A 23,603-nucleotide genomic window follows, 5' to 3' on the forward strand; every position below is an offset into this window, starting at 1 on the left:
TATGGTGAGACCTGGCAGCAGGTTCCAGCCACCTGGGATGTGTGTTTATTTGCAGGGCAGGGAAATCCTCTCCTCACTCCCGGCCCATGTCCATGCCTGGGCTTGGGTTCCAGTGGCCATTTATCTCTGAGCACGATGAGATGTTGCGGAAGGCAGGAGGAGCTGGTACCCCTTAGGGTGGCCTCGTTTCAAGACAGTGTGCAACACCAGGCTGGGCAGGAAGGACTCCTAGAGTGAGAATGAGGACCAGCTGGGTGATGCAGGGGGCCTCTGGGCAGGAGATGGGGTTCCCTGGGCCCAGAGGGATTCTACACTGCAGCCCGGGGAGGCAAATCACTGCAGTCAGCCCCATTTTACAGATTCGGAAACTGATATGCAAAAAGACCCCACTGTCTGCAAGTAAGGAGCTGGGATCTGAACCCAGGCAGCCCAGCCCTACAGTCCACCCCTGAGCTGAGCACACAGTGGGGTTTACCCAGAGCCCTGGGCCACCCCACTGGGCACCCACCACTGGGCAAGGGGAGCTCCTGGTGGCTAGCTACCAGCAGTTGCTTACCAGCTTCTGGCTCCAGGAACAGGGCGATTTGCCCACCTGCTCCAGGAAGGTTTTGAGGTCCCCCCGCTGCCTCGGGATGGTGGCCCTAGGGATGAAGGGCAGGCTGCTGTTCATGGAGGTGTCCTCAGAGAGGTGGCCCTTCGGCTCCTGGGTGGACCTGAGGGGGACAGGAGCTCATGAGCTGCTGGGACCCTGAGTCCCAGGTCCACCCACGGCTGGCAGGGCCCTCAAGGACCCAGACCACTGCTGGACAGGGGGGTTTACAGTGTGGGGAGATGCATGAATCCTGTCCCCTTCCTCAAAGCCTCACAAGCCAGGGAAGTCCCAGGTGAATGAGTTGTCCATGGTCTCCTCCTTGGCCCCGGGGTACAGGGCTTTGGGCAAACTCTCCAGCCATCTCCCGACACTCCCTAACACCTGCTCCGATGCCGCTGACCCTGACCGGTTGGCTGTCCTGTTCTCGGTGACACCCTGCTGTGCTGGAGGAGAGAGGGCAACTGTGAGTTCTCTACCCAGGTTGGGGCGCCCCCTCTACTCTCCCCTCCTCCCTCTGGCAGGCAAGACTGGGCAAAGCCCCATCTCCATGGCAACCCAAGGCTCCCTAGTGCCTTCTGGCTGCCTCTAGTGAAGGCTGGGGTTTTAAAACTATCCTGCATGACTGTCTCCGCCTTTATTACCCAAGCTGTGCCCCCGCCCCCCCCCACACCCACTCCTGCTCCAGCCCCAAATGGGCTCCCTTTCCCGCAATGGGAAGGCCAATCACTCCACCCGGAAATCTAAGAGACAATGCTGAGAATCCTATGTAGATAGAAAGGGTAACTGGGGCTGGGAGCCCTTCATGTCCAAGTGCTGCTCCTCCAGCTGGCCAGGAACCCCACATTCCCCAGGTGGAAAGGACTGAGAAGCAGCCGTCCCAGCCCCGTGCTGGTGCCCTGGGCTATAACCCAGCCCCTGTACCCAGTCTCCCATGCTACCCAAATGCCATTTGCAAGCAACTTTCTCCAGTGTCCCCTTTCCTTGGATCCCCAGGGGTGGCCCGGGGATGCTGTGGCTTCTTTCTTGGTTGCTGTGTCATCTGCTCTCAGGGCCTTGGCTTCCCCATTGAACAACTAGAAGCTGGGCACAACTGCAGCCTGCACCTCCCACTTCCTGCGGCCCGAAGGGGGCTGGGTCGGGCCAAGGGCCTGGATTTTGAGGGCTTTACCCCCAGGGAGGCTTTGGGGCAGCCATTCCCTGAAAGTGCACACAGTTGGTGCTTAATAAATAGATGTGGCTGTTGGACTCCTGAGAAGAAAAGGGACCGAGCAGCTGGGGAAAGGGGCCCTGGTAAAGGTCACACCAGAGTAAGGACAGGTATTCCTCTGGCCTGCCTCTCCACGGCCACTTCAGAAAACACTGGAAGCCCTGCCAAAACGGACACTATCGTATCTGTCCCCAAAGAGCCGAGAGCCAGGTTCTGCCTGAGACCCTGGGCCCGGTGGTTAGTTCCCAGCTGCTTGTCTGGACCAGGCAGTGTCGGCCTTCCGTAGAGGTGTGATCTTCTGGAACTTTCTGGGCACCTTCTCAGCTAGGCCCTGGAGGCCTGCCTTCATGGATGTGGGAAAAAGATGCTTCTGGTGGCTTCTTACCTCCTCCAGCCCCTGGAGGCCATGTTCGGGGCCAGATGAGGGGTCTGCAGGCTGCGGTGCTGGTTCCAAGGTGGGTGGACAGGGCGTGTGGGAACCCTTGGCAGCAAGAAGTCCTTCCGTGGTGGCCAGGCCTGGGCAGCCACTGTTCTCCCTGGTGCCACCCACCTTGGGACACCTCTGTTGGACCTCAGACCCTCTACTTAGTCCTTGAAGGTCACCTTAACAGCTTCTGTTAAAAGGCCAGTTCAGATGTCCCCTCTGCAGGGTCAGCGGCCTCTTGGCCTTTGCAGGCCAGCCCCTAACTCCCAGGACCCAGGTCCATGGCCTCTGCTGTCCAGGCTGGAACTTTCTGGAGTCCAGGGCTCCCATCCTGTCTGTTCACCTGCACAGCTGCGCTCCCAGTAGCGGAGCGCTGCATCCCTCAGTGTCTCATCAGCGAACCTCACTCGGAAAGGGCAACACCGCCTGCGGTGGCCTGAGCCTTCCCCCGAGGAGTTGTGGGTGAGCACAGCCTTGAGCTTGGGACCCTGTGTAGCGTGGGGCCTGCTGAGAGAAGCAAGAGGGGCAGGGGAGGACCAGGGCCTGAGCCCCCAGCGCCCCACGCCACCCTGACCACACACATTCGCCAGCCCGGAGCTCGCTGTGAGACCCTGACAACCACAGGGTTTCCTGAGCACGTCCTGCCCTCAAGGCAGTGGATCAAGTGCGTGACAGGCATCAGCCCACCAAATCCACACCACCTGGGAAACATGATGATTATTCCCATTTTACAGATGAGGAAACTGAGGCACAGAGTTGGTTTTTGTTTTTTTTTTCTTTTTTGCAACTTGCCCAAGGTCACACAGCTGTTTAGAGGTGGAGCTGAGATTTAAATCCTGGTTCCAGAGCGGGCACTCACACGTCAAGCAATCCAGCAGCAAGAATAAGGATATGAATTTAGGAGTCAGGCAGTCCTGGGTTTCAAGTCTAACTCTTTTGAGCCTCAATTTCTTTGTCTGGAAAATGGGGATCATCATTGTGCCCACTGTACAGGGCAGTGAAGAGATGAAAGGGACTTCGGTGCACGTTGCCCAGGGTCTGCGGGGCCAGGAGTGAACATCTCTGACCGGGAGCTGTTCTCATAATCATCGATTTCAGTTATGCTTCCCAGCCATGTGGCCTGGGGCAGACTGCCCTCTCCATTTTGCTTTTTTCCCCTTTAAATTATGTCCTGTGTGTTATAGGCATGAGAATAGCTTCCTTATAAGAGTTTGGTGAGCAGCAAGTAAATGATGTGAGGCGTCCAGGACACGGTAAGGAATCTGATATTGGTAAAGTACCAGTAAAACGTATCTGTTATTGCTACTGTCATTAACTTACTGTCATTTATTTACTGTCATTAGTTCAGCCTCCAGGGTAGGGCTGTAGGACAGCCGGCTTGATCCATCCATGGCTCTGTTATTTAGAAATGCCATGTTTGACCATAAGTATATGCATATTGACATATCTGCCTCCATTTATCTGACCACATCTTTATGTCCACGTAGACACAGAAGGGATGCTTTTCATAAGCCCACTGAAGAGCCATGCAGCCAGGAGGTGGCCAAGACAGTTCTGGCTACAGGCATTGGGACCTAGTTACCCAACAGTTGTCTGCTTTTGCACTCCTGCTATGTGCCAGCCGCAGGACCTGACAAAGGCTCGCTCCAGCTCTGTGCTGGTCTGAACCCTCAGCTTCTGCTCTCAAAGGCCGCTGGAGCCTGTTCTAAGGCAACCTGGTGTCCTCAGCAGGGCCTCCCAGGGAATCCCACTCACTGAAAGGCGCTCAAGAATTAGCTCCTTAGTGTGAAACAATGTGGTGTCCACCCTGCTGTTGCTCACATCTGAGATAATGAGTTCCATACTTTTATTTATTCTATCTTGTGAGAAGTAGTATGTTTATTTGGCCTGATTGATTTAAAGTTCCTAGGTTGGCAGATGTGTTTCATTTCTGGCACCTACTCTGATCCATTTGTGGTGTCTGAAGGCAGGTGGATGGATGGACTGATGGATGAATTAATGAAAAGGTCATAATAGGACTGAATCTTAGGAGGATGGGTAGATGTATGGATATATGGGTGGATGAATGATTATGTAGATGAGTACATAGACCTGTAGATGGCTTCATGACTAGATTAGAGATGGATAGTATCCTGGATTTACAAGTGGATGGAAAGATTGGTGGATGATTGATTATTGGATTCATGGATAGATGGATAGAATTCTGGGAGTTTGTGAATAGCTGGATGATTAGTTAAATGGATGGATGGATGGGTGGATGGATGGCTAGGTGGATTAATGGATCAATAGGAGACCTGGTTCATGAGTGGATGGATGGATGGATGAATGGAGAGATTCGTGAACAGGTTGTAAAAGACCTAGCTCAGAGATGAGATGTATGCAAGGGTGGAAGGGTGAATGGGAGAATGAATATATGTGTGGATCCATGAATGAATTATGAATGTGTTGGTAGCAGACTTGATTCACGGGTGGATGGATTCATAGATGTTGATGGATGATTCTTGAACAAGTTGGGAGAAGACCTGATTCATGGATGGACACAGAGATGGATGAATAGGTGGACAGATGGATAAATTCATGGGTGAAAGTCAGAGCAAAGGAAGGAAGGAAAGAAATGCTCTTTCTCTCCACTCCCTTACCCCCACCCTCCCATAACTCACTGGTTGGCCTTCTTGACTGTGGTAAATTGTGAGTGGTCTCTCCTCAAGGGCCCCAGGGCAGGTATCTGATGGAGCAAAATCTTCTTAAGACTATTCTTGAAGTGTGATGACTGGTCCCTTGAAGACAAATAGACCACACCTGGCATGAGTGATCCAGGTTCCCCATTGTCGGAGCACTGATGGCAACCCTGTCCCCAGCAGCAGGTCGCTGGCACTTACTGGAGGTCTGGGAGGAAGGAGCCGCTGGGACACTGAGAACTTCCGCAGTGCTCTGATACACCCCGCTGATGTTGCGATGCTGAGGGTGCTGGGAGCCAGGAGGAGGTGGAAATAGCTATGAGCCTTCGCTTGGGTACAGTCCTTACTAGGCTCTACCTAGTTGTATGGCCTCGGGCCTGAGTTTACTCATCTGTACAGTAGGGGCAATGGTAGACCTGCCCTCAAGGGGTGGTTACCAGGCATACTCCGAACACTAGCATCATTCTATGCCAGGTGGTGGGACCCCGTCCCCCCGCCGGAAATTACTCAGCCCCGCCCTTGCCCCGCCCCCTGGAAGGTCCAGCAGGGCCTCACTCGGTGGCTTTGTCTGCTGGGTACACTGGACTCCGAGCTGGCACAGGAACTCTCGGAACCGGCTGGGGAGGAGCTCTCCTACGAGGGCGCCCAAGGAGTCGGGGGCCTCCTTGGCGGAGCCCCTGCGCGGGTCCTCGCACGGTCCAGGCCCGGGGCGCGAGGGCGCCGGTTCCTGAGGCTCGCGGGCCCGGAGCAGGGGCGGCAGCAGCAGCGACCTCAGCGCTGTCCGGTTCCTCGCCGCCCGCTGGGCCAGGGTGGGCAAGGCGGGCAGGCGCGGCCGGGAGCGCCTGACGCCCACCCCGGGATCTAAGTGCGAGGCCTCACACCCCGCGTCCTCCCACCAGTCGGCGCCGCTCCCCGAGGCCCTCGACCCCCAGGAGAAGCCCCGCACGCCAGAGGATGCTCGGAGCTCGGGCAGAAGTAGCCTGGGCAGCCCCGGGTCTTTCCTTCGGCGAACGCCATCGCCGGGGAGCCCCTCGGGCGCCACCTGCTGGGCCCAGGAGCGGGGGTGACGCCGGGGCATGTCTGGTCCTGCGCTCAGCTCAGGGCATCCTCACGCCTGTGGGGGCGGGGGGTGCCGTGCGAAGTGGAGAGGCGGGCATAGACCAGCCCCCAGGCCATAGCGCCCAGAGCGGGGCAGTCTGGTTTTGGGGGGTACCACCACTAGCTCGCCAGACAGTAGTAAGTGGCTCCCGGCTACAGCGCTCCGATCCTCTGTTTCCTCACCTGAGAAACGGTGACGGCGAGAGTACCCACCTTTTTGAGTTGCTGTGACGTTTAAATGAGCGAGCCCACGTAAATGGCTTAGAATAGTGCACGTTGTACATGCTCAACAAAGACTAGCTGACATTATTATCGTTTTTTAAGAAGTTATTTAGGATTTACTCTCAGTTCCACTTATTAGCTGTGCCCTTGGGCAAGACTGGCAATTAACCTCTCTCAGTGTCCTCATCTGTAGAATGGGGATAACGGAGTCCTTTTGAGCGTGAAATAGCACCACGTAGTAGGGAGCACTTAGCACTTGGAGGGTTTAACGTCCTGTTACTGTTACCAGCGCTACCATGGCAATCGGGAACCTGGAACCAGCTTGAAAGGGTGACCTGCCCTGCAGCTGCCCAGTCCTGCTGGAGGCCCAGAGCCTCTTGTGGGTGGGAACTTCTTGAAAATACAGATACCCCAGATTCTGATTCACGGGGTCCTGGGTGGGGCCAAGACGCTTATTTTTTAACAAACTTCCTCTTTGGGAAACAGAGCCCCAGACCGCCCCCAGCTTCTGGCACTGGGGTCTCAGAGCCAGCTCCTTCCCTACCATACCCCACTCCCAGATGGTTGTCAGCTCTGAGCTGTCTTCTAGTGTCACACTCACCGCAGTGGGGTCTGGACGCAGGGCCAGAGACAGTTCCCTGAATTTAGAGCCCCCCTAACAGGTGGGCTGGTCCTTGGGAGAGCCCATCTTCCTGGCCTGGTCCCTCCGCGGGCTCCTCCCTGCTGCCTCTAGGGCCTCTTCAGTCATTGTGATCCGCCCCTCACCCCAGGCCAAGCGGGAGTGAGGCTAGGGGCAGAGGGCGGGGCTGCTGTTTTCAGGATGCCAAGGCTGCAGTCACAAGAGGGCGTGGGACTCCTGGCCAGGGCAGCCAGGCCCAAGCCAGCGAAGAAGGAACCAGGGTTCGGCTACCCCTCTGGTTCTGGGAGGCTCAGGTGGGTCACGTTTGGGCTGGGTGGCTCTGAAACTTCCACTAGAAGGCTGGGCAGTAAGAATGCTGTGCACCTGGAAACTAAGAGAACCAGTTCTGAGTTGACCCTCTGCTCCTGCCTGCTGTGTGATTCTGGATAAATCTCTCCTTTCTCAGGGCTCCATGGTGAAATGGACTTTTGGGCCCCCATCTGTGGCTCTTGAAACACCAGACTAACTAGATGATTTCTAAGAAGCCCGCCAACCCTTACTTGCTGCAAACATTTATTGAACAATACTATGTGCAAGGTTTGGGAATTCAGAGATGCAAGACGCTGTGAGGTCAGCAGGCTGGCCAGACCCAAAAGGCCTTGGAGTCCAGGTGTAGGGAAGGGACTTTGTCTTCCATTGACAGGAAGCAAAGTTAGGGGTGGATTTTTAGGTGCCCCTAAAAGAGCTAGGCTCAGAGCTGCCCCCCAAATATTACAGATACCTCCAGCAATTGAAATTGTCCAAGTTTATCCCCTTGCCACAGAGACGTGGAAAATGATGCTTGGGAGACGGGCCCAAGCCAGGGGGACCAAGTCGAACCTAAAGTACCCTAGAGAGGTACTTCAGAGGTGCCAAAAATATGGACAGATTTGGGGGACTCAACAGCAGGTGACCCTTTGCAGTGCACCCCTCACCATAGCTTTCATTTCATTAGAGCAACACACTTTAAGCACCTGGTGTGGAACGCCCAGAGGAAATCACTGTAAATCTAAGTCAGGATGTCAGTTTAGGAAAAAAGAACTTATGATGAATATTGTGACTATTATGATACATATGAATATTGTGGTGAATTTTATGAAGCAGCTTCTATTTACTGAGAGCTCGCGCCAAGCACAGGGCTGAAGGCTTGATGCACAATGTCCCACAAATTTAACCCTCAAAATGTTGGAAGGTGAGTAATTATTACACATATCCGGCAGAAAAGGATACCGAGGCTTGAAGAGGTTCACAAGGTCTACCTATCTGCAAACTCACATTTCCATCAAGGCTGCTTCAGGGAACTCTCTAGAATTTCTGTGTATGGGAGATTAGGGGAGGCAACCTTTTTGGAATGGAAACTTAATGGACTTGTTCTTTTTATTTGGAGTGGCAACCTCATGGCACTGCCAGAGGTATTTTCTCTTCTTTCTTTTCTTTTCTTTCTTTCTTCTCTCTCTCTCTCTCTCTCTCTCTTTCTTTCTTTCTTTCTTTCTTTCTTTCTTTCTGTGCATTATTTAAAGATGTTCATTGTTACGGGTCGGATTAAGGCTTGAATGAAACTTTCCCTCCCCCTCTTTACCCAGTGGAAACCCACAGAAGGCTCATTTTTAAAAGTCCAGCCTCGCCGCCTCCAAAAGAGCTGATGCGCAAGCTGGAGGCGGGACAGGGTCTGCACAGCGGCCGTCTCCTTAAGACTACGAGGCTCTCCCGATACTAAACTCGCGTTAGGTTCCCAGCCCACGGGGCGGAGCCCGCCTCGGCCCCGCCCCTCCAGGCGCCCGGAAGTGATGTAAGCGGACAAAGGCGGCGCCAGCCGCGAGGTGTCGCTTTTGGCCGAGGTCTGACGGAGCTGGTTGTGGGTTTGTGGGGTCTTCGCCTCCGCCGCCCTCCCTTCCTCTTTCTGGTCCTCTTCTCCCGCGTCCCGGGAGCCCCCGCCCGGGGTGAGTAGTGCGAGGCGGAGCGGGGGGGGGCGGGGGCGGCCGCCGGGAGAGGGGAGGTCCCGGCCCCCAACTGCCTCGGTGCCCTGAGGCCCCGGCTCTTCACGTGATCCGGGCTCTAGCCGGCCGGGCCCCACGTGCGCGCTCGGGGGAGGTCGGCGGGCCGGGCCTGGGCCCCGGGTTGGGGGTGGAGGAAGGCCGAGGCACCCCCGAAGCCTGACCAATGCACTCCCCTACGCCAGCTCCCCCCGCAGCAAGTCCCTCTCCCGTTCTGAGCCTCAGTTTCCCCTGTGAGAAACGAAGGTAAGGAGAGCACCCACTAGGAAGATGGATGTGAGGATTCAGTAAAATGCTCAGATCAGAGTCGCCCGCAGGGTAATGCCTGTTACATGGAAGTTGCTGTCATATTTCACTTTGGACCTGACCCCAGTTACGGCTCAACATAGGTGCCACTCAAAAGACAGCCCACTGCCAAGAGACCTTGGAGTCAAGGTCAGCCTGTTGGCAGAGAAGCTGCCATTTCAGAAGGCCCAGGCTTTGCTGCCCATCAACTCTGTGCTCTCTCTGGACCCTGGTTTCTTCGTCTGAACCATAAAGGGTAGAAACAGCTGGTGTCAGAAGCTTTGCCGGTAAGGCTGGGCAGTATTGCACATGGTCTGGATGTATGGAATCTGCCCAGTAAGATGGGATGAGCCCCTGGGAGGACTAGGGCTTTGACCAGGGTAAGAAGTCTGGATTCTGCCAAATCCTGTTCCTGGCTTCCTCTGTGTGTGCATCACTCCATTATTGGAATGGTTTTTCTCCCTGTAAACTATGGACTGTGGGAGTGTTGGAAGTACATGTGGAATGCTTTGGTGGAGGCCAGAAGCCACAATCACAAAGATAGAGTCTCTAAAACCTGCAGTATTTCCCCGCTTACATGGATTGGAATCTCACTCCCCTCCTACGTGGATTGGTAGAGCTGTTTGAGTCTGCGTAAGTCATAATCCCTTAGGTGTGGCCAACACGCTAAGGTTTATAGGGCCTTTCAGTGCATTTTCTCATTAGATCTTCACACTTGGCAGAGAGAATTCATGAGAATCTCATTTGACAGAGAGTTTTACGTTTGAGATTGATACGTGCCCGGCAACGTATGGATCACTTTACACTTTTATATCCACGTCTAATCATCACAGCCTTCCTGTAAATATTGCTGTTGCCATTTAATAGATAAAGACACTTATTTAAACTGAGGTTGTGTCTTACCTGAGTCTACACAGCCGATGAGAAGCGAAGCTGGGATTCAGACCTGGTTCATTTTAGTCCATCTGAGCCTTTGCTTTTTAATCCCCTTAATTTTTTTTTTCTTTGTCTTCCTTACTCCCTCCCTCCCTTTCTCTTTCATAGAGCACCCTGCCATTCTCATAAGTCCAACTGCTGTCCACACAGATCCAGGGAGAACAGGCCCTGTCCTATAATACGGTGTGGGAGGGAAGAGGTAGCTTCGGGCAGGCTCTTGCCTCCTGTTGCTTCCGGTCTCTTTCTTAGAGACTGGAGAGGAGGATGAGATCAGCCTGCAGAGCCCGATGGGGACAGTTCTAACACCGTTCTCTCCCACGTATCCTGGGAGAAGAGTAGTAACTGGAGCGGCTGCCTGGGTGTTTCCCTGAACGCCTTTGGCAGGGGAGGTGTTGGCCAGATGACCATGAAGGATGCACAGACACATTCTACTGGCTGAGGAGTGGTTCTCTGAGAAAGGGTTCCTCTTCCCCTCCAAGCTGGACTGGAGCACCCACCAAGCCAGCCTGGGCCCAGGTGCCTTCCACCTCCCTGCAGCCAGGTAGCTCCTCGCTGTGATCTGGACAGAGTGGAGGAGGATTTCCTGCAGTCTGACAACCCAGCTGTTCCCTCTGACTCCTGGGGACCTGCCCACCCCAATCTGGACGCCCAGAAGCAAAGTGTAGACAGGGCCCCAGAAATCACGTTTAGTAATGAATCTAAGCTGCTAGAACAAATGTCAGAGTTATACTTGCCATTTCCCAGCCTGTGTATGCCTCCCCTGGCTGGTTCCTAGAATCTGCCAGTAAGTAGAATGCTTGTAAATTAGATTATTCGGGGGACCTTGACATTTAAAGGAATCATGTTGTAAAGGCTTTGGGGAAAGCAAAGAATTATATTGTCAGTAATGGGCTTCAGCCTTATCAGGTTTCAGTGGTTAGGTTTTTGTCTGTAGGGTTTTTTTTTAAAGTGTAAAATGACTAGCTGCACAAAGGTCCTTCTTCGATTCATTCAGCAACCAATTAGTAAACACCCACCTTGTGACAGGTGTAAGGCTGATGGTGTATGAGGTAACGTCCCTGCTCCTGGGAAGCTCACCTCCCGGGAGGGTAGGCCAACAGATAGAATACAGCCAGGTAAGTGTGCACCTGCAGATTTGGTTCATTTGATCAGAAGGGAGCTTTTGGTTGAATACCTGTGTGCTACGCGGGATGCAAGAGAAATACAGTGATGCATCCTGGTGTCCACTGCTTTCTAAAGAGTTCCCAGTCCAGTGGGGAGATGGATACAGATACAGAACCAGAGATTTGTCAAGGCTGGTGGGCGGTACGGGGGACAGGGCTGAACTTGCTGAGCCTGTGGGCTCATCTCCCACACCCGCTTTCTCTGTCCACACTGCAGCCCGCCCAGGCCATCACCCAGTTCTCTGTGTAGCATGCATGTCATGCCTCTTCTGCTCTGTCCCCATCCAGAACATTCCTTGTCCTAAGGGCCCGGCTCAGGGGCTGCCTTCTCTCGGCTGCTGCCTCGTCTTCCATTTGGAAGGGACTCCTCCATCCCCTGAGTTTCCATAGCACTTTGTGGCTCAACGAAGGGTCCTTGTTTCTGCCTTGTGCTTTTGATGGTTCCATTTCTTCCTGTCTCTCCTCTGGATTGTAAGCTCTCAGGGGGTCGGACTTGATCTGGACAAGCCTCACAGCAGCTGGGACAGCACCTGCCCATGGTGGCCATCTGTAGCTGAGAGCCATGCCTAGGTGGAGAGATGTGATCCTCCGACCCTTCCTGTCGCGGTGTGGATGTCCCTCCCTGAGTGTGGCACTGTCGAACCGTCCCCCCTCTCCTGTGCAGCGCTGGGGGCTCAGCTCTGCCGCCAGGGCCTGGCCGCTGCTTCCTGACCCGTCCGCTTTCACTCTTCCCGCAGTCCACACAGCCTTCCAGAAGCATCCAGCTCAGGCCGCTCCCTGCTTATCCTAGAGGAGTTCAAGCTCATTGCTCTTAGTGTGGAGTCTAAACTACTAAATGTAACCTGCAGGACCCGAGGTTTCCCATTGGAAGGTTCTCCACACACTTTCTTCCCGAAGCAGCCGTCCTGACTGCTTAGCAAACACGTCCTCCGTCTTAGTTCCAGCTGTGTGTCCTGTCCCCAGGGGTGTCTGCCCTGATGCCCGGCTACACTTGGTTCCTCGGGCTGTTCCCTTCTAGCCCCAGTACCTCTGCCATCCTCACACACGATTGTGTGTGTCCGTTGTCCTGGTTCACAGCCCGGAGCCTGGCAGAGTCTGCCTGATGGTAACGAAGGACTGGACCCTGCAGTGAGCTTGTTTCTGTGCTCACGAGAGAGGAAGGCAGGTGTGGGGCTCCTTGGGCCCCTGTCGCGGCCAGCTGAAATTTCTGCTGTAGGAGGCCTGGGTTCTTTGCTGTGTTTTCCTTTCTCTTAAGTGCAGGTTGGGGGTCTCTGTACCCTGGGGTCAGAAGCCACTGAGTCAGGTGTCATGAAGAGTAAGGAAGGAACCAGAAGCCAGGACTCTGGGTCTCCTGCTCTGACATGAAGATAGCTTTGGAAAATGACTTGAATGCAAGAGACAGAAGGCACTGCCATCCAAAGGGTGGAAGCAGATTTGGGGACACTGGCCATTCCTCTGTGTCAGGCAGGATCGTGTGACCAGGAAAAGCACGGTGTGGGACTCGGGCCCTCAACCAGGCTCCTTTACTCTTTTCTATTTAGGAGGCGCCACTGCTGAATTTGGTGCCTGAGCAGAGACGTGGTTGGTGACAGCATGACGAGTGAGGTGATCGAAGATGAGAAACAATTCTATTCCAAGGCCAAGACGTACTGGAAGGAGGTCCCACCCACCGTGGACGGCATGCTCGGGGGGTATGGCCACATCTCCAGCATCGACATCAACAGCTCCCGGAAGTTCCTGCAGAGGTTCCTGAGGGTAGGCAGGTCTGGTGTGCTCTCCAGGAGGAGAGGACGTGGCGCTGGTGGCCCTGCCTGGTCTGCATGGGGCACCACCTTCACCATGCAGGGTCTCCGGTTCTCAGCCGGTGTCTGCCCCCCCCGCCTCGGAGAGCGGGTGGAGCGGCTTGCAGACTCTGCCTCAAGGTTACCAGATGGGACAGGGCTGTTAGGCTGGGGCCTCCCGGGTGCCAGAACGAAGCGGTCCTCTGGCAAACTGTCCAGTTTTTCTAGAGGCAAAACCTTTGCTCTTCTGCTGTGTTGGCAAGCATTTGGGCTATAGGTGTTGGCTGTTCTGCAGAACACAGGCTCCTAGTTACTCGCCCCGCCGCCCTCGTCTGCATCAGGCTGGCTTTGCCCTGGGTCTGCCTCCTTGTCTCCAGGAGGCTGCTGCTTGCTCCCCACTCCACACACCTTCCATTTTCCCACATTGGCACACTGCTTGCCCTCTTCCATTCCTTCACTGCTTGAATCGTTTTTATTCTTGCTCTGCTGTCATTTTAATGGGGTCTCAGGAGTGAGATGAATGCACCTATTCAAGTCAACACCTTTATGTGGAAGCTGGCTTTTGTTTTAGAAACGTGTGGCCCAGAAAAAGCGTGCTGTGCTCACACGCTCTGACGTCCCCACCAGTGCCAGCTGCCAGTCTGGGCCCAGCCCTGATTTGAGTTGTCCCAGGGCTCATGAAGAACAGCCCCTTCACAGAGACAGGGCGCCTCTGGCTTCCTAATCCTTAGCGCCTGCCTCTTCTGCTTTTAGGAAGGCCCGAACAAGACAGGAACCTCGTGTGCCCTGGACTGCGGAGCTGGCATCGGGAGAATCACCAAGCGGCTGCTCTTGCCTCTCTTCGCGGTGGTGGACATGGTGGACGTGACAGAGGACTTTCTGGTCAAGGCTAAGACCTACCTGGGGGAGGAGGGCAAGAGAGTGAGGAACTACTTCTGCTGTGGGCTCCAGGACTTCAGCCCAGAGCCCAGCTCTTACGACGTCATCTGGATCCAGTGGGTAATAGGTGAGCATCCCCTGGCCCTTATCCGCCTTCCCGTGCGTCTCAGAGGCTGGGCTTCCCTACGCCTCGGGAGCCTCGAATCCTCCCCCTGCTCCCCAGACTCCACCTAAAAGGTTAATCTGCTTCCATGTTTTGTTTTGACTCAATACCTGCTACAACCCACTTGGGTGCAGTTTTTGGTTGAAAAAATTTAAATTGCCAATAACTTACTGCATTCAAAGAATGTGGAAATGAGTTTTTGTAAGTAAGGGGTTTTTAGTCAGAGGAAAAGTTGAAGCCTTGGCTCCCCTGCCCCACCCCGCCATTCGCGGTGAACGAGCCCTACTCTGTCCACATCCTGTCCTGCGCCCACTTGGCCTAGCAGCACAGCCAGGGTGCTCTTCTCAGGCTGCTGACTTGGCGGCAGGCCCCCTCCTCCAAGGTGGGCAGCACAGGCCTGCTAGGGACACGCTCGGTCGGGCCTGTAGTTTGTGGTCCCCAAAAAGCCTGTCTCAAGTTTTAATGTAGGGAAGGAACTCTGTTTGGCACAGGCCCCTGATCCAGGCCTAGGAGGGGCGAGTGGTGTGGAGGGCAGGTGTTGGGCAGGGCCTAGAAGTCACCCAGTCAGGGTGAAACCCCAGCTGCGTACTTTCTGATTGCCATCAGGTAGGTGACTTTGAGCGTTTCCTCTTAAGATGGGGCCTGGTAAACCCCTCCAGGCTGCTGGGAGCCAGTGAGCCCTGTGTGTTAAGCACAGAGTAAGTGCCCGGCAAGTCAGTAAGAGGTGGCGGAAAGAGAGGCAGTGGTGAAGTGCCCGGTTCTTCCCCGGTAACGGCCTCCTCCTTCCCCAGGCCACCTGACCGATCAGCACCTGGCCGAGTTTCTGCGGCGCTGCAAGCGGGGCCTCCGCCCCAACGGCATCATCGTCATCAAAGACAACATGGCCCAGGAGGGCGTCATCCTGGACGACGTGGACAGCAGCGTGTGCCGGGACCTCGACGTGGTCCACAGGATCATCCGCAGCGCGGGCCTCAGCCTCCTGGCCCAGGAGCGGCAGGAGAACCTCCCAGACGAGATCTACCACGTGTACAGCTTAGCCCTGAGATGAGCAGGGGCTGGCAGGAGAGCGGGACCAGTGTGGGCGGGGGGAGCCAGCAGCAGGCAAGGTCCAGAAACTCCATGTGGATGGTTCGGGAGTGTTGAGTGAGGCCACTAAATACACCTGTCTGCCGTCCACTCACTATACAGACTCTTCTTACAGAGGCACGGTGGGACCCCGCGGGGAGGGGTGCCACTGAGTGGGGCGGTGAGGCGGGAGCCTGGCTCTGCTGCTGTGAGAGGTGGGGGTTGGGGAGGGCCCTGGTGCTCCCCATGTGGGAACCTGGCGACCCCAGCAGAAGCAGAGATTCCCTGATCTCCAGTAATGCCACCTGGCCTTCCTGCCACTGGCTTGGCTGCCTTAAGAGGAAGGGAATAACCCTTAACTCTGCTGTTGAGGACTTTGCCTCGGGGGAGGAGGGGCTGGGCTGGTGGGACCTGCGGCTTTCTGAGCCCCCCGGCTGCCTTGAGCCCACATGGTGCCTGTCGTATCGGGCAGCTGGTGGGATGTCCACGTTCTGAGTCCTGTTTAGAGATAGGCCCTGGTGTCCTCACTGTGATCACTGCCGTGGCCTGCAGCAAGGGGAGGGGCCCGGAGCCTCACTCGGCTGCGCCTTGTGGCTCCTCCTTGGTGGGCATTTTCATTAAAAATAAAAGGGAGACACCTTGTATGTGACATCCCTAGCCAGTCTGGAGTGGTGCTTTTCTTAACAGGGACAGCAGTGTTGCGCTACTTGAAAACTGTTTTCGAAAATGCTGCATCTGATGCTGGCCATCTCTTCCACAGGATCCTCTGTCCTGGAGTAGGGTGGCTGTGGCGGGAAGTGCGGGGTGGGGAGTGGGTTATACAAGGACCTTTAAGGCCAAAAGAAAATTTAATTTTATAATATAAATATATCATTTACTTGCCTCAGTTTGTCTCCGAGGCATTTACACAATTCACAATGACCACTTTGTGTGACTTGCAAACGGCTTGGTGAGGGCTCGGGGTGGGGCGGTAGCTGGCTTTCAGTCTTGGTGGCTTTCTCCATCTGATGAACCCCTCACAAAATGACACATTTTGGAAAGCATAGCCCCTGGTCGTGCATGATTGCTTTTTAGAAGGCATGGTCCCCAAAACCCCAGGTTTGGCACAGAGCTGCCACCAGAGCCCAACCCTGTGCCTTGGTAGGCAGGGTGGTGGGTAACTTGGCCCCAGAGCTACAGAAGTGGCAGGAGTCAGCTTTCCCTGCCCACCAAAAACACTTGTGGACAGAATCCACAGTGAAGAGGTGGGAGTAAAGGGCCTCGGCCAGGCTGCACCCCCACAGGCCCCTCCCGCCTCCTTTAGCTTCACCTGTCTCCAGGCAGCACGGGCCTGTCTTGGAGCTCCCCTGCTTCTGCAAATGCCCAGCACTCCCCTCAAATGAAGAGGGGATAAGCTTGTCCCAAGTCTAAACCCCGGCCCTTATTCCGATATGGGTTGAGACTTGGGGGCACTGGCAGAGGGAAGCTGAGGCAGTCTCTCTGAAGATGGAAGCCTTTCCCCACTGGAGTGGTTGTGGCCGCTGCGCTCCACCTGGCTTTCTTTGTACTCAGTAAGGATCAAGTCTCGCCTCCAACCTGCACCTTCTGACAGACAGGACCGAAGTTTCTCCCTAAGGTGCCAAAGGTACTGAAATCCACCAGCAGGCTGACTGAGCTGCCCAGACGCCGTCCCCTGTGTCCGGAGCTGTCAGATGTCATCTTCCACGGTGCCGCTGTGCTCACTGAGGAGGTACCACTTCAGCCTGTCAGGCAGAGGGAGAGCTTTGACCTTCGCGTCCACTGGCCACGGCTGAAGGTAGAGCCGGATGTAAACGCGACACAGGTGCTTGAGGGGTGGGGGGTAGCTCTCCAGCTGCCTCAGGGAGCCGTGGAGGGCCTGGATCTTTTCTGCCAGGCTGCCCACAGGGTGAATGTCGAAGTTTTCAGGCAGCTGGAGTTTCTGGGAATTAGTCACCATGAGATCCAGGATGGTCTCGGCTTTGCGCAGTAGGTCCACGTGGCTCTCGTCTTCGGCGCAGCCTGGGTGGGAACAGAGCCTCTCAAAGATGATGTGGAAGCCGGACCAGCAGGATGCGCCATGCAGAGAACAGTTATAGGCGGCTCCGGACTCCAGCAGGAAGCGCAGGAGCGGGAAATGCAGCTTAAAGCTCTTGAGGCAGATGTGTGTGAGGGACTCGTGGGCCGGGCACTCGCTGGGGTCGGCCCCGTGAGCCAGCAGCAACTGCGTTACTTGGAAGCAGAAGCGGTTGATCAACTGGGCCTCCTCCTTGTCCCCTCCCACCGTCTCACCCAGCAGGAAGATGATGCAGGTAAACACGGTGTCCCCATCTTTGGTGGTAGCCTTGACGTCTGCCCCTGGAAGAGCCAGAGGGAGAACAGAAGGTGGGAGATGGCCTTAAACCCTTCCCAAGTAATACTTCATGTTCCAGGCGGTGGGGAGAGCCCGCGGAGACCAAGTGCAGCGGGAAAGGATGACGCTGGGGAACAGCCTGGGCTCGGGCCTCACCTCCTTCCAGTAAGAGCCGGATGTTCTCAGTGTTGTGGATCTGCACCCCGTCACTGCTGGCCAAGGCATGGAGCAGAGCAGTCTTTCCTGGGGAAGGAGAGTGAGTGAGGAGGAGAGGGAAGCCAGGAAGCCAAGGGCGGGGCAACCCCAGAGGTGGAGGGGAAACACAGACACGCAGGGTCAGAACACAATGAACTTGAAAAGCTACTGATATCTCAGCTAGGGTGGAGGGTGACAAGTTTCTGGTCACTCTCTCCACCCAAACTCAGGTGGGAACCGAAGGGCCAGAAGTAGAACTTTTCTGGACCCTGAGATGCTACCTGCAACCCAGGCTGGGTCTCTCCCAGTAGGAGGCCCGGTCCCTCAGAAGCTGAGCGCACACATACCCCATTTCCTCCTACAGCAGCCCTCAACGCACTGCCTCAGCAAGTCAGCAAAATGCACCTGCGTAGCCTGGCTGTGCTGTGCCATCAGATGGGCTGCATCCAGCCCAGGGTACCCAGTTGTGCTCACAAGGCAACTCTGCCCAGGCCCGTCTGTTTCTCTAGGGAGGCACCCACCATGCTTGTCGGCGGCGTTGACATCTGCTCCAAGATCCAGGAGGCGCTGCAGGCAGGGTAGGCGCTCTGGCTCCTCGCTGGCCAGGTCCAAGGGGCTGCTCTCGTGGATCTGAGCCCAGAAAGCATAGCCAGGTTGGCCTGGGGGGCTGTGGGCTGCGTGGGGCCCCTACCACATGCCCCCTTCAGAGCAGGCTGGATCTGGCTCTTACCCGGTCCCTCCGGTTAATGTCGGCCCCATGGCGCACCAGCAGCTCCACCATGTCAGGCTGGTTTCGCAGGACGGCGATGTGCAGGGCCGTGTAGTAGGTGACGGGGTCTGAAGGCACAGACACAGTTCACGTCAGTCCTGCCTCTCGGCATGTTCTTGCAGCATCCCAGGTCCTGGCCTGGCAGCCCGGCCCCAGCACGGCAGCCTAAGGAGTCCCGGGCTCCTGTCACCATGAGGGATCAGGACACAGCTGTCCTCATCAGATGCCACAGCCTGGGCTCTGGAGTCAGGCCTAGGTTTGGGTCCTGGGGGCATTCTAATGGACATGGTACTTAACCTGGGCTTCAGTGTCTTCTGTAAAATGGGACCTAAAACAAGGCCATTGAAAGGAACACCCAGAGTGACAGCTCCTTCAGCCTTGTGATACAAGCTAAGTTCTCAAAGCTGGGTCCCCAAGGGACTGACTTCAGAATGTCCCCTTCCCCCAATCAGCTCCTTGAACCTCCAGGAGCCCAGCAGCCTCAGAGCCTGTCCTCACATGGGGAGGAGACACACGCCTGGACATATCCTGTGTCAGCACAAAAAAAACCCCATTCGGCCACAAGTCAGCCCTGCTTGTCTCCCAGCTAACCCTGTTCCCCCCTTCCCCACCCCCAGTGAAAGCAGAGAGGGAAGGAAAATGGCTTGTCACCATCCCCCAGCACACAAGCCAGAAGCCAACATGGTCCTGATGTGATTTATGCCTGGCGTGGCTTATCTGTTTTCCCCTCTCCGGATGGCAGGAACAAAAATGCAAGATGGCTCAGAATGAATAGCACAAAATGACTTTCCCTTAGCCTTGGGCACAGTGCCAGCAGCCACATTTTCACACTAATGGAAGCAGGGATTTAGCCGGGAGCCAGGGAAAGTTCCCCAAATCTATCACATGGCAGAAGCAAACTCACTCTTGGATCAGAGGTGGTTAAAGGCCATTTGAAAGCCCATAGGGAGATGGGAGGCCACCAAGTGTGGCTTTCCTTAGTCATCACCCACGAAATAAATGAGGGAAATAGCTCCTAAGAGAACAGTAAATGCAGAGCCTGAAGGCCTGGCCGCCCACCCAGAGCAAGGCCACACTTAAGCCATATATGCACCCCAGCCCCTCTGAGCTCCAGCTGACCTTCAAAATTGAGGTTGGCTCCGTTCCGCAGGAGAACGTCCGCTGCACGCGTCAGTCCCAGCTCAGCCATCTTCAGCAGGGCGTTGCTCACACCTTCCTGGTAAAACGGAGAGTGGGCTTTTCTCTCCAGCAGCTCGGTGAGAACAAGGATTCGGCTCTCCTCGCTGGCAACATAACTGGGCCTGCAGCAGGAGAGAGGCGGACCAGCTGGCTGGGCACCCTGTGCGTGTGTGGCCTTTAGTCTCCTGCTGTCATCCCCCTAGACAGGGCCCTGGCTCTGTGGGGCAGAAAGTCTCTTCAGAAAAGGTCTGTGGTAGAGGGCCAAGCTGGATCTTTTCACTGGAGCAAACTCCTTGGGTTTGCTGAGAAAGGACCCTGGCTTCAGCCTCCTTCCAAGTTGCCCAGAGAATCTGGCCCCTGGCTTGGGCATACACCTGGATTGTTGGCACTGAAGGTAACCCTTGTGGCCAGAGCAAGAACCAGACACTGACACCCCTTCTTCAGATACTATCCCTGAGCTGCAGAGGATGCCGGACCAGCCCAGGCAACCTCCACAGCCAAGGCAGTCAGCAGACCTTCTTCCCCGCTGACGCTCAGAGACACTCAGCCTCCCAGCCTTCCAAAGGCTGAGTGCACACATGTCCTTAGCACGCCAGCCCCAACCCACCCACCTCCTCTGCCAATTCCAACTGACCCCTAGAAACACACCTGATCCCCTTTCCTCTGCTCTTTTCTCCGTTCCATTTAATACACTGTGCACTTCACTTATGCTTGTCAGTCTCTCTTCTGGGCCACAAGCATCACAAAGGTTGGGGGTTTTTGTTTAGCTCACTGATGGACCCCCGCACGATTCACTTTCAAACACCTTTCCCACAGATTCACGGATAGACCTGCTCCCATCTATATAAAATGCAAACTCAGCTACGGAAAGCTCGTTTTGCACTGCTCACAGATTCCACTCTGCTCCTCTGCAACTCAGGGTGGAGGACACAGGACACGCAGGGCACAGGGTAGGGCCCTGAGGCGGAGGCCCTGCCGACACCACACCCTCCAGCCCTCCCTGCGCTGGCCAGGAACACTCTCCAGCCCTGTCTGTCTCTCCATCTGTCAGGCGGGGCCACCGTCCGCCCCAACCCCCGCCATGTTTGTAATGACAATTAAAGGGAGGCAGTGCCTGGTCGGAGGCGGGAAGGGGACGAGTTACCCATCCAGGGGCTCCTGCCGCTCGGGGTCCTGGATCCCCAAGGAGCCCAGAATTGCATCCACTAGCGGCTGGTACTCGAAGATGATCCTCCGGAAGCCGTGCAAGAACGGCATTGCGGCAGCCGCGCCTTCCGCCGAGGCCAAGATGCCGACTGGGCGCGTTCCAGCGGCCGCGGTCTCGGCCAGCTCTGGCCACTACTGATCCCGTCTCCGCAGCCGGCCCAATCTACCGCCCAACCCGCTGCTCCGCGCCGGAAGTGACCCTCGCACTTCCGGCTCGTTCCGGCCCAGAAAAGCCAGCGGGACCGACAGCGCCCTCTGTGGGCTAGGAAGACCGAAGCGCAACTGGGAGCGGGAGCCAGGGCTGTCTAGGGGGCGGCCCTGCGGGAATCCAGTGCGCGGACCCGCAGCTCAGCCCGATCCCAGCCTACGGTGATCCCACCCGTCCTCAGCCCAGCCCGGCTCCGCCCTGCGATCCCGCCCGCGGCCGCTGGGCGCCGTCCGAGCTCCGCCCACTGCGCTCACTAGCCCGATCACTGCTCAGCTCTCTCCGGCGGTGGAGGTGACTCGAACCTCCCGCGTACCTGAGCCGCCCTGGACTCGGGTCGGACCACGGCTGGACCCGGCTCTTGCCTCCCCGCTACGCTGACTAGACTACACCCACCTCGATGGGCGATGGGGACAATTCCTTAGTCTCCGCCCCCGGGAGCTTCTAGCGCCGCAGGCTGCCGGCTCCTTCCACTTTATGCTTTGAGGGACTCAGTGAACTGTAATTTCTTCATCTGTGAAATGGAGATAATCAAACCCCACGCAAGATCCTGGAACAAGAGCTCTTACTGTCAGTGGAACTGGAGACTTGCAGCGAGGAATCCAAGCCTGAGGCCACTTTTCTGGGGTGTAGGCAACTTCCCTTGGCCTCGCATTTGAACCTGCACAACCCTGAGGCCCACAGTAGGACCCTGATATCTTCATGATTCTGAAAAGTCCGTTACGAAGAGGCGCGCCTCTCCCAGCCGTTCACATCGCAGCCTTGGTCTCCCGTCTACCCGCTACCCCGAACTCGTGTGGGCTTGGGAGTGTCTCCTGCCTGGCAGGTGCCAGAAGCAAGAGTTGTTGAGCGAAGTTGAAAACGTTTAGAGACGAATTTAAATTTAACCTTGTGTCTATGTTAAAAAAAAAAAAAAACAGAATAAGCCTCCTCCTTTTGGGAGCTAAACAGTCTTACCAAGAAAACCCAACCAAAGCATTGACAGGTCCAGCTAGGGTGACCCAGCAGGGTTGAGTACGCTGCAGGGGCTGGATAATTGCTCGCTATTATTATTGTCCAGTTTACAAGGTTGTTGTGCAGATGTAGTGATGAGCTCTTAAAATCCCCATCACTCTCAGAAGCCTCATTTTGCCTCCCCCTCCGTTGCCTAAAGCAGCAAGAAAGAGAGGTGGGGGTGGGCAACAGGGTTTAAGCCCCTTTGGGCAGGCCAGCTTAGGTTTGTCAAAGGGGCTCCAGACACAAGGTCCTTGGTTCCCACACACATCTACCTTGGTTCTCCCTCGGGGAAGAAGTTATCTTCTCCTAAAGTGAAACTGGGAACTTTTGCTCACACATAAATGGAGATTTCCAGGTTGTCTTGTAAAATCAGAAAATCTGGCACCCGGGCCCAAATTCCTACCTGGCAGCAAAGAGCATCTGGATGGGGCACTTGCTCCGCTGTGTCTCCATCCTGCAGGGTGTTAGTTTCCCTGGGGGTTTGGGAGTGTCTGCCCCTGTTTGAAGGGTCCACACCCAACCCCTCAATTCATCCCAGGGCCTGGAATGATGCAGCAGCCCACAGGTTGCTTCACACCCCGGGGCTTCACAGTCCAATTTGATCCAGGGTCACTTGTTCGTGGCACAGGTAAGGGGCCTGAGGGGCCTGGAGAAGCCTGACTTGCCCAAGAGCACATGGTCAGTACCTGGAGGAGGCCCTTCTAGAATGGGGTCCAGGGCAGAACGGGAGGCCGGGAGGAAGCAGCCTGGTCTGAAGCCTTGACTTCATTCATTTCCTAAGGCTGTGTTAAAAAAGCACCACAAACTGGGTGACTTAAAACAACAGAAACGTATTGCCTCCCAGTTCTGGGGGCCAGAAGTCTCAAGTCACAGTGCCAGCAGGGCCATGCTCCCCTGGAGGCCCTGGGGAAGGTTCTGGCAGCCCCAGGCATTGCTTGTCTTGTGGCAGCATCCTCCCAGTCTCTGCCTGTCTCTGTCTTCACGTGGCCTTCTTCCCTGTGTCTGTGTCTCTGTCCAAATTTCCCTATCTTTTCTAAATGGCACCAGCCGTCGGATATAGGGCCCACATTAATCCAGGATGGACCAATTTTAACTTGGTTGCCTTTGCAAAAACCCTATTTCCAAATAAGGTCACGGTCATAGGTTCCATGGGGTCAGGACTTGAATATATGTCTTTGGAGGATTTAATGAAAGCCACTCCAACAGATGCCCTCAGGCATGGCCTTTCTGGTCTCTGGGCCTCAGCTTCCTCCCCTGTAACGTGAAGGCCTTTCAGCTCTGACAGTCTTGGAGCCAGTGAAGAGGTCCTTGATGTCACTGATGGACTCTGCCAGTAAGAAAACTCTGATTGTCTTGTGATTAGGATGGTAGCAGTCATGAGTTAATTTTCATATACTGAGCCCTTCTGATGCGACAGACAGTGTGCTAAATACTTGACATTCTACTAAGTTAGTGATGGTTTGACACCCTTTTTCAAACAAGGAAACTGAGGCTCAGAGAGGTTTGGATGCTTGCCTAACATTGCACAGGTAGGTTGGGACTTTAACCCAAGTCTGGG

At 55.5% G+C, this 23,603-nt stretch overlaps 3 protein-coding genes across 14 annotated transcripts; 1 reads left to right on the forward strand and 2 right to left on the reverse strand.

Annotated features, from left to right (window-relative positions):
• On the reverse strand, window positions 1–6,157 carry C4H9orf50 (chromosome 4 C9orf50 homolog). 6 transcript variants are annotated; one of them, XR_012072313.1, is made up of 7 exons: window positions 5,457–6,157; window positions 5,103–5,190; window positions 4,884–5,000; window positions 2,567–2,730; window positions 867–1,030; window positions 557–713; window positions 1–228 (listed from the first exon to the last, which is right to left on the reverse strand). XR_012072313.1 is itself a non-coding variant. In XM_072960255.1 (7 exons), exons 1-7 carry the CDS (start codon window positions 5,977–5,979, stop codon window positions 121–123), a joined length of 1,290 nt encoding a protein of 429 aa, XP_072816356.1. In that variant the 5' UTR covers window positions 5,980–6,157; the 3' UTR covers window positions 1–120. The 6 variants fall into 6 exon arrangements, 5 of the variants coding, with proteins under 5 accessions (XP_072816356.1, XP_072816354.1, XP_072816355.1 ...); XM_072960255.1 differs by having other exon boundaries at window positions 593–713; window positions 867–1,035; XM_072960253.1 differs by having other exon boundaries at window positions 867–1,035; window positions 5,457–6,153.
• An 889-nt stretch (window positions 6,158–7,046) lies between these two features.
• NTMT1 (N-terminal Xaa-Pro-Lys N-methyltransferase 1) lies at window positions 7,047–15,261 on the forward strand. Of its 5 annotated transcripts, none has more exons than XM_015240259.3 (5): window positions 8,667–8,819; window positions 9,059–9,119; window positions 12,799–12,948; window positions 13,792–14,044; window positions 14,872–15,261. In XM_015240259.3, exons 4-5 carry the CDS (start codon window positions 13,894–13,896, stop codon window positions 15,126–15,128), a joined length of 408 nt encoding a protein of 135 aa, XP_015095745.1. In that variant the 5' UTR covers window positions 8,667–8,819; window positions 9,059–9,119; window positions 12,799–12,948; window positions 13,792–13,893; the 3' UTR covers window positions 15,129–15,261. The 5 variants fall into 5 exon arrangements, with proteins under 5 accessions (XP_072816362.1, XP_006205493.1, XP_015095745.1 ...); XM_031677648.2 differs by having other exon boundaries at window positions 8,668–8,819; window positions 12,799–13,012; XM_072960261.1 differs by lacking the exons at window positions 8,667–8,819; window positions 9,059–9,119 and adding an exon at window positions 7,047–7,154 and having other exon boundaries at window positions 12,799–13,012.
• A 712-nt stretch (window positions 15,262–15,973) lies between these two features.
• ASB6 (ankyrin repeat and SOCS box containing 6) lies at window positions 15,974–21,054 on the reverse strand. Of its 3 annotated transcripts, none has more exons than XM_006205428.4 (6): window positions 20,783–21,054; window positions 19,579–19,760; window positions 18,421–18,527; window positions 18,212–18,320; window positions 17,652–17,738; window positions 15,974–17,500 (listed from the first exon to the last, which is right to left on the reverse strand). In XM_006205428.4, exons 1-6 carry the CDS (start codon window positions 20,893–20,895, stop codon window positions 16,833–16,835), a joined length of 1,266 nt encoding a protein of 421 aa, XP_006205490.1. In that variant the 5' UTR covers window positions 20,896–21,054; the 3' UTR covers window positions 15,974–16,832. The 3 variants fall into 3 exon arrangements, with proteins under 3 accessions (XP_006205490.1, XP_072816360.1, XP_072816361.1); XM_072960259.1 differs by having other exon boundaries at window positions 19,579–19,855; window positions 20,783–20,933; XM_072960260.1 differs by lacking the exon at window positions 18,212–18,320 and having other exon boundaries at window positions 17,253–17,500.
• Window positions 21,055–23,603: the final 2,549 nt, after the last annotated feature.

Source organism: Vicugna pacos, chromosome 4 (assembly GCF_048564905.1).
Source record: "Vicugna pacos chromosome 4, VicPac4, whole genome shotgun sequence".
Taxonomy (NCBI): Eukaryota; Metazoa; Chordata; class Mammalia; order Artiodactyla; family Camelidae; genus Vicugna; species Vicugna pacos.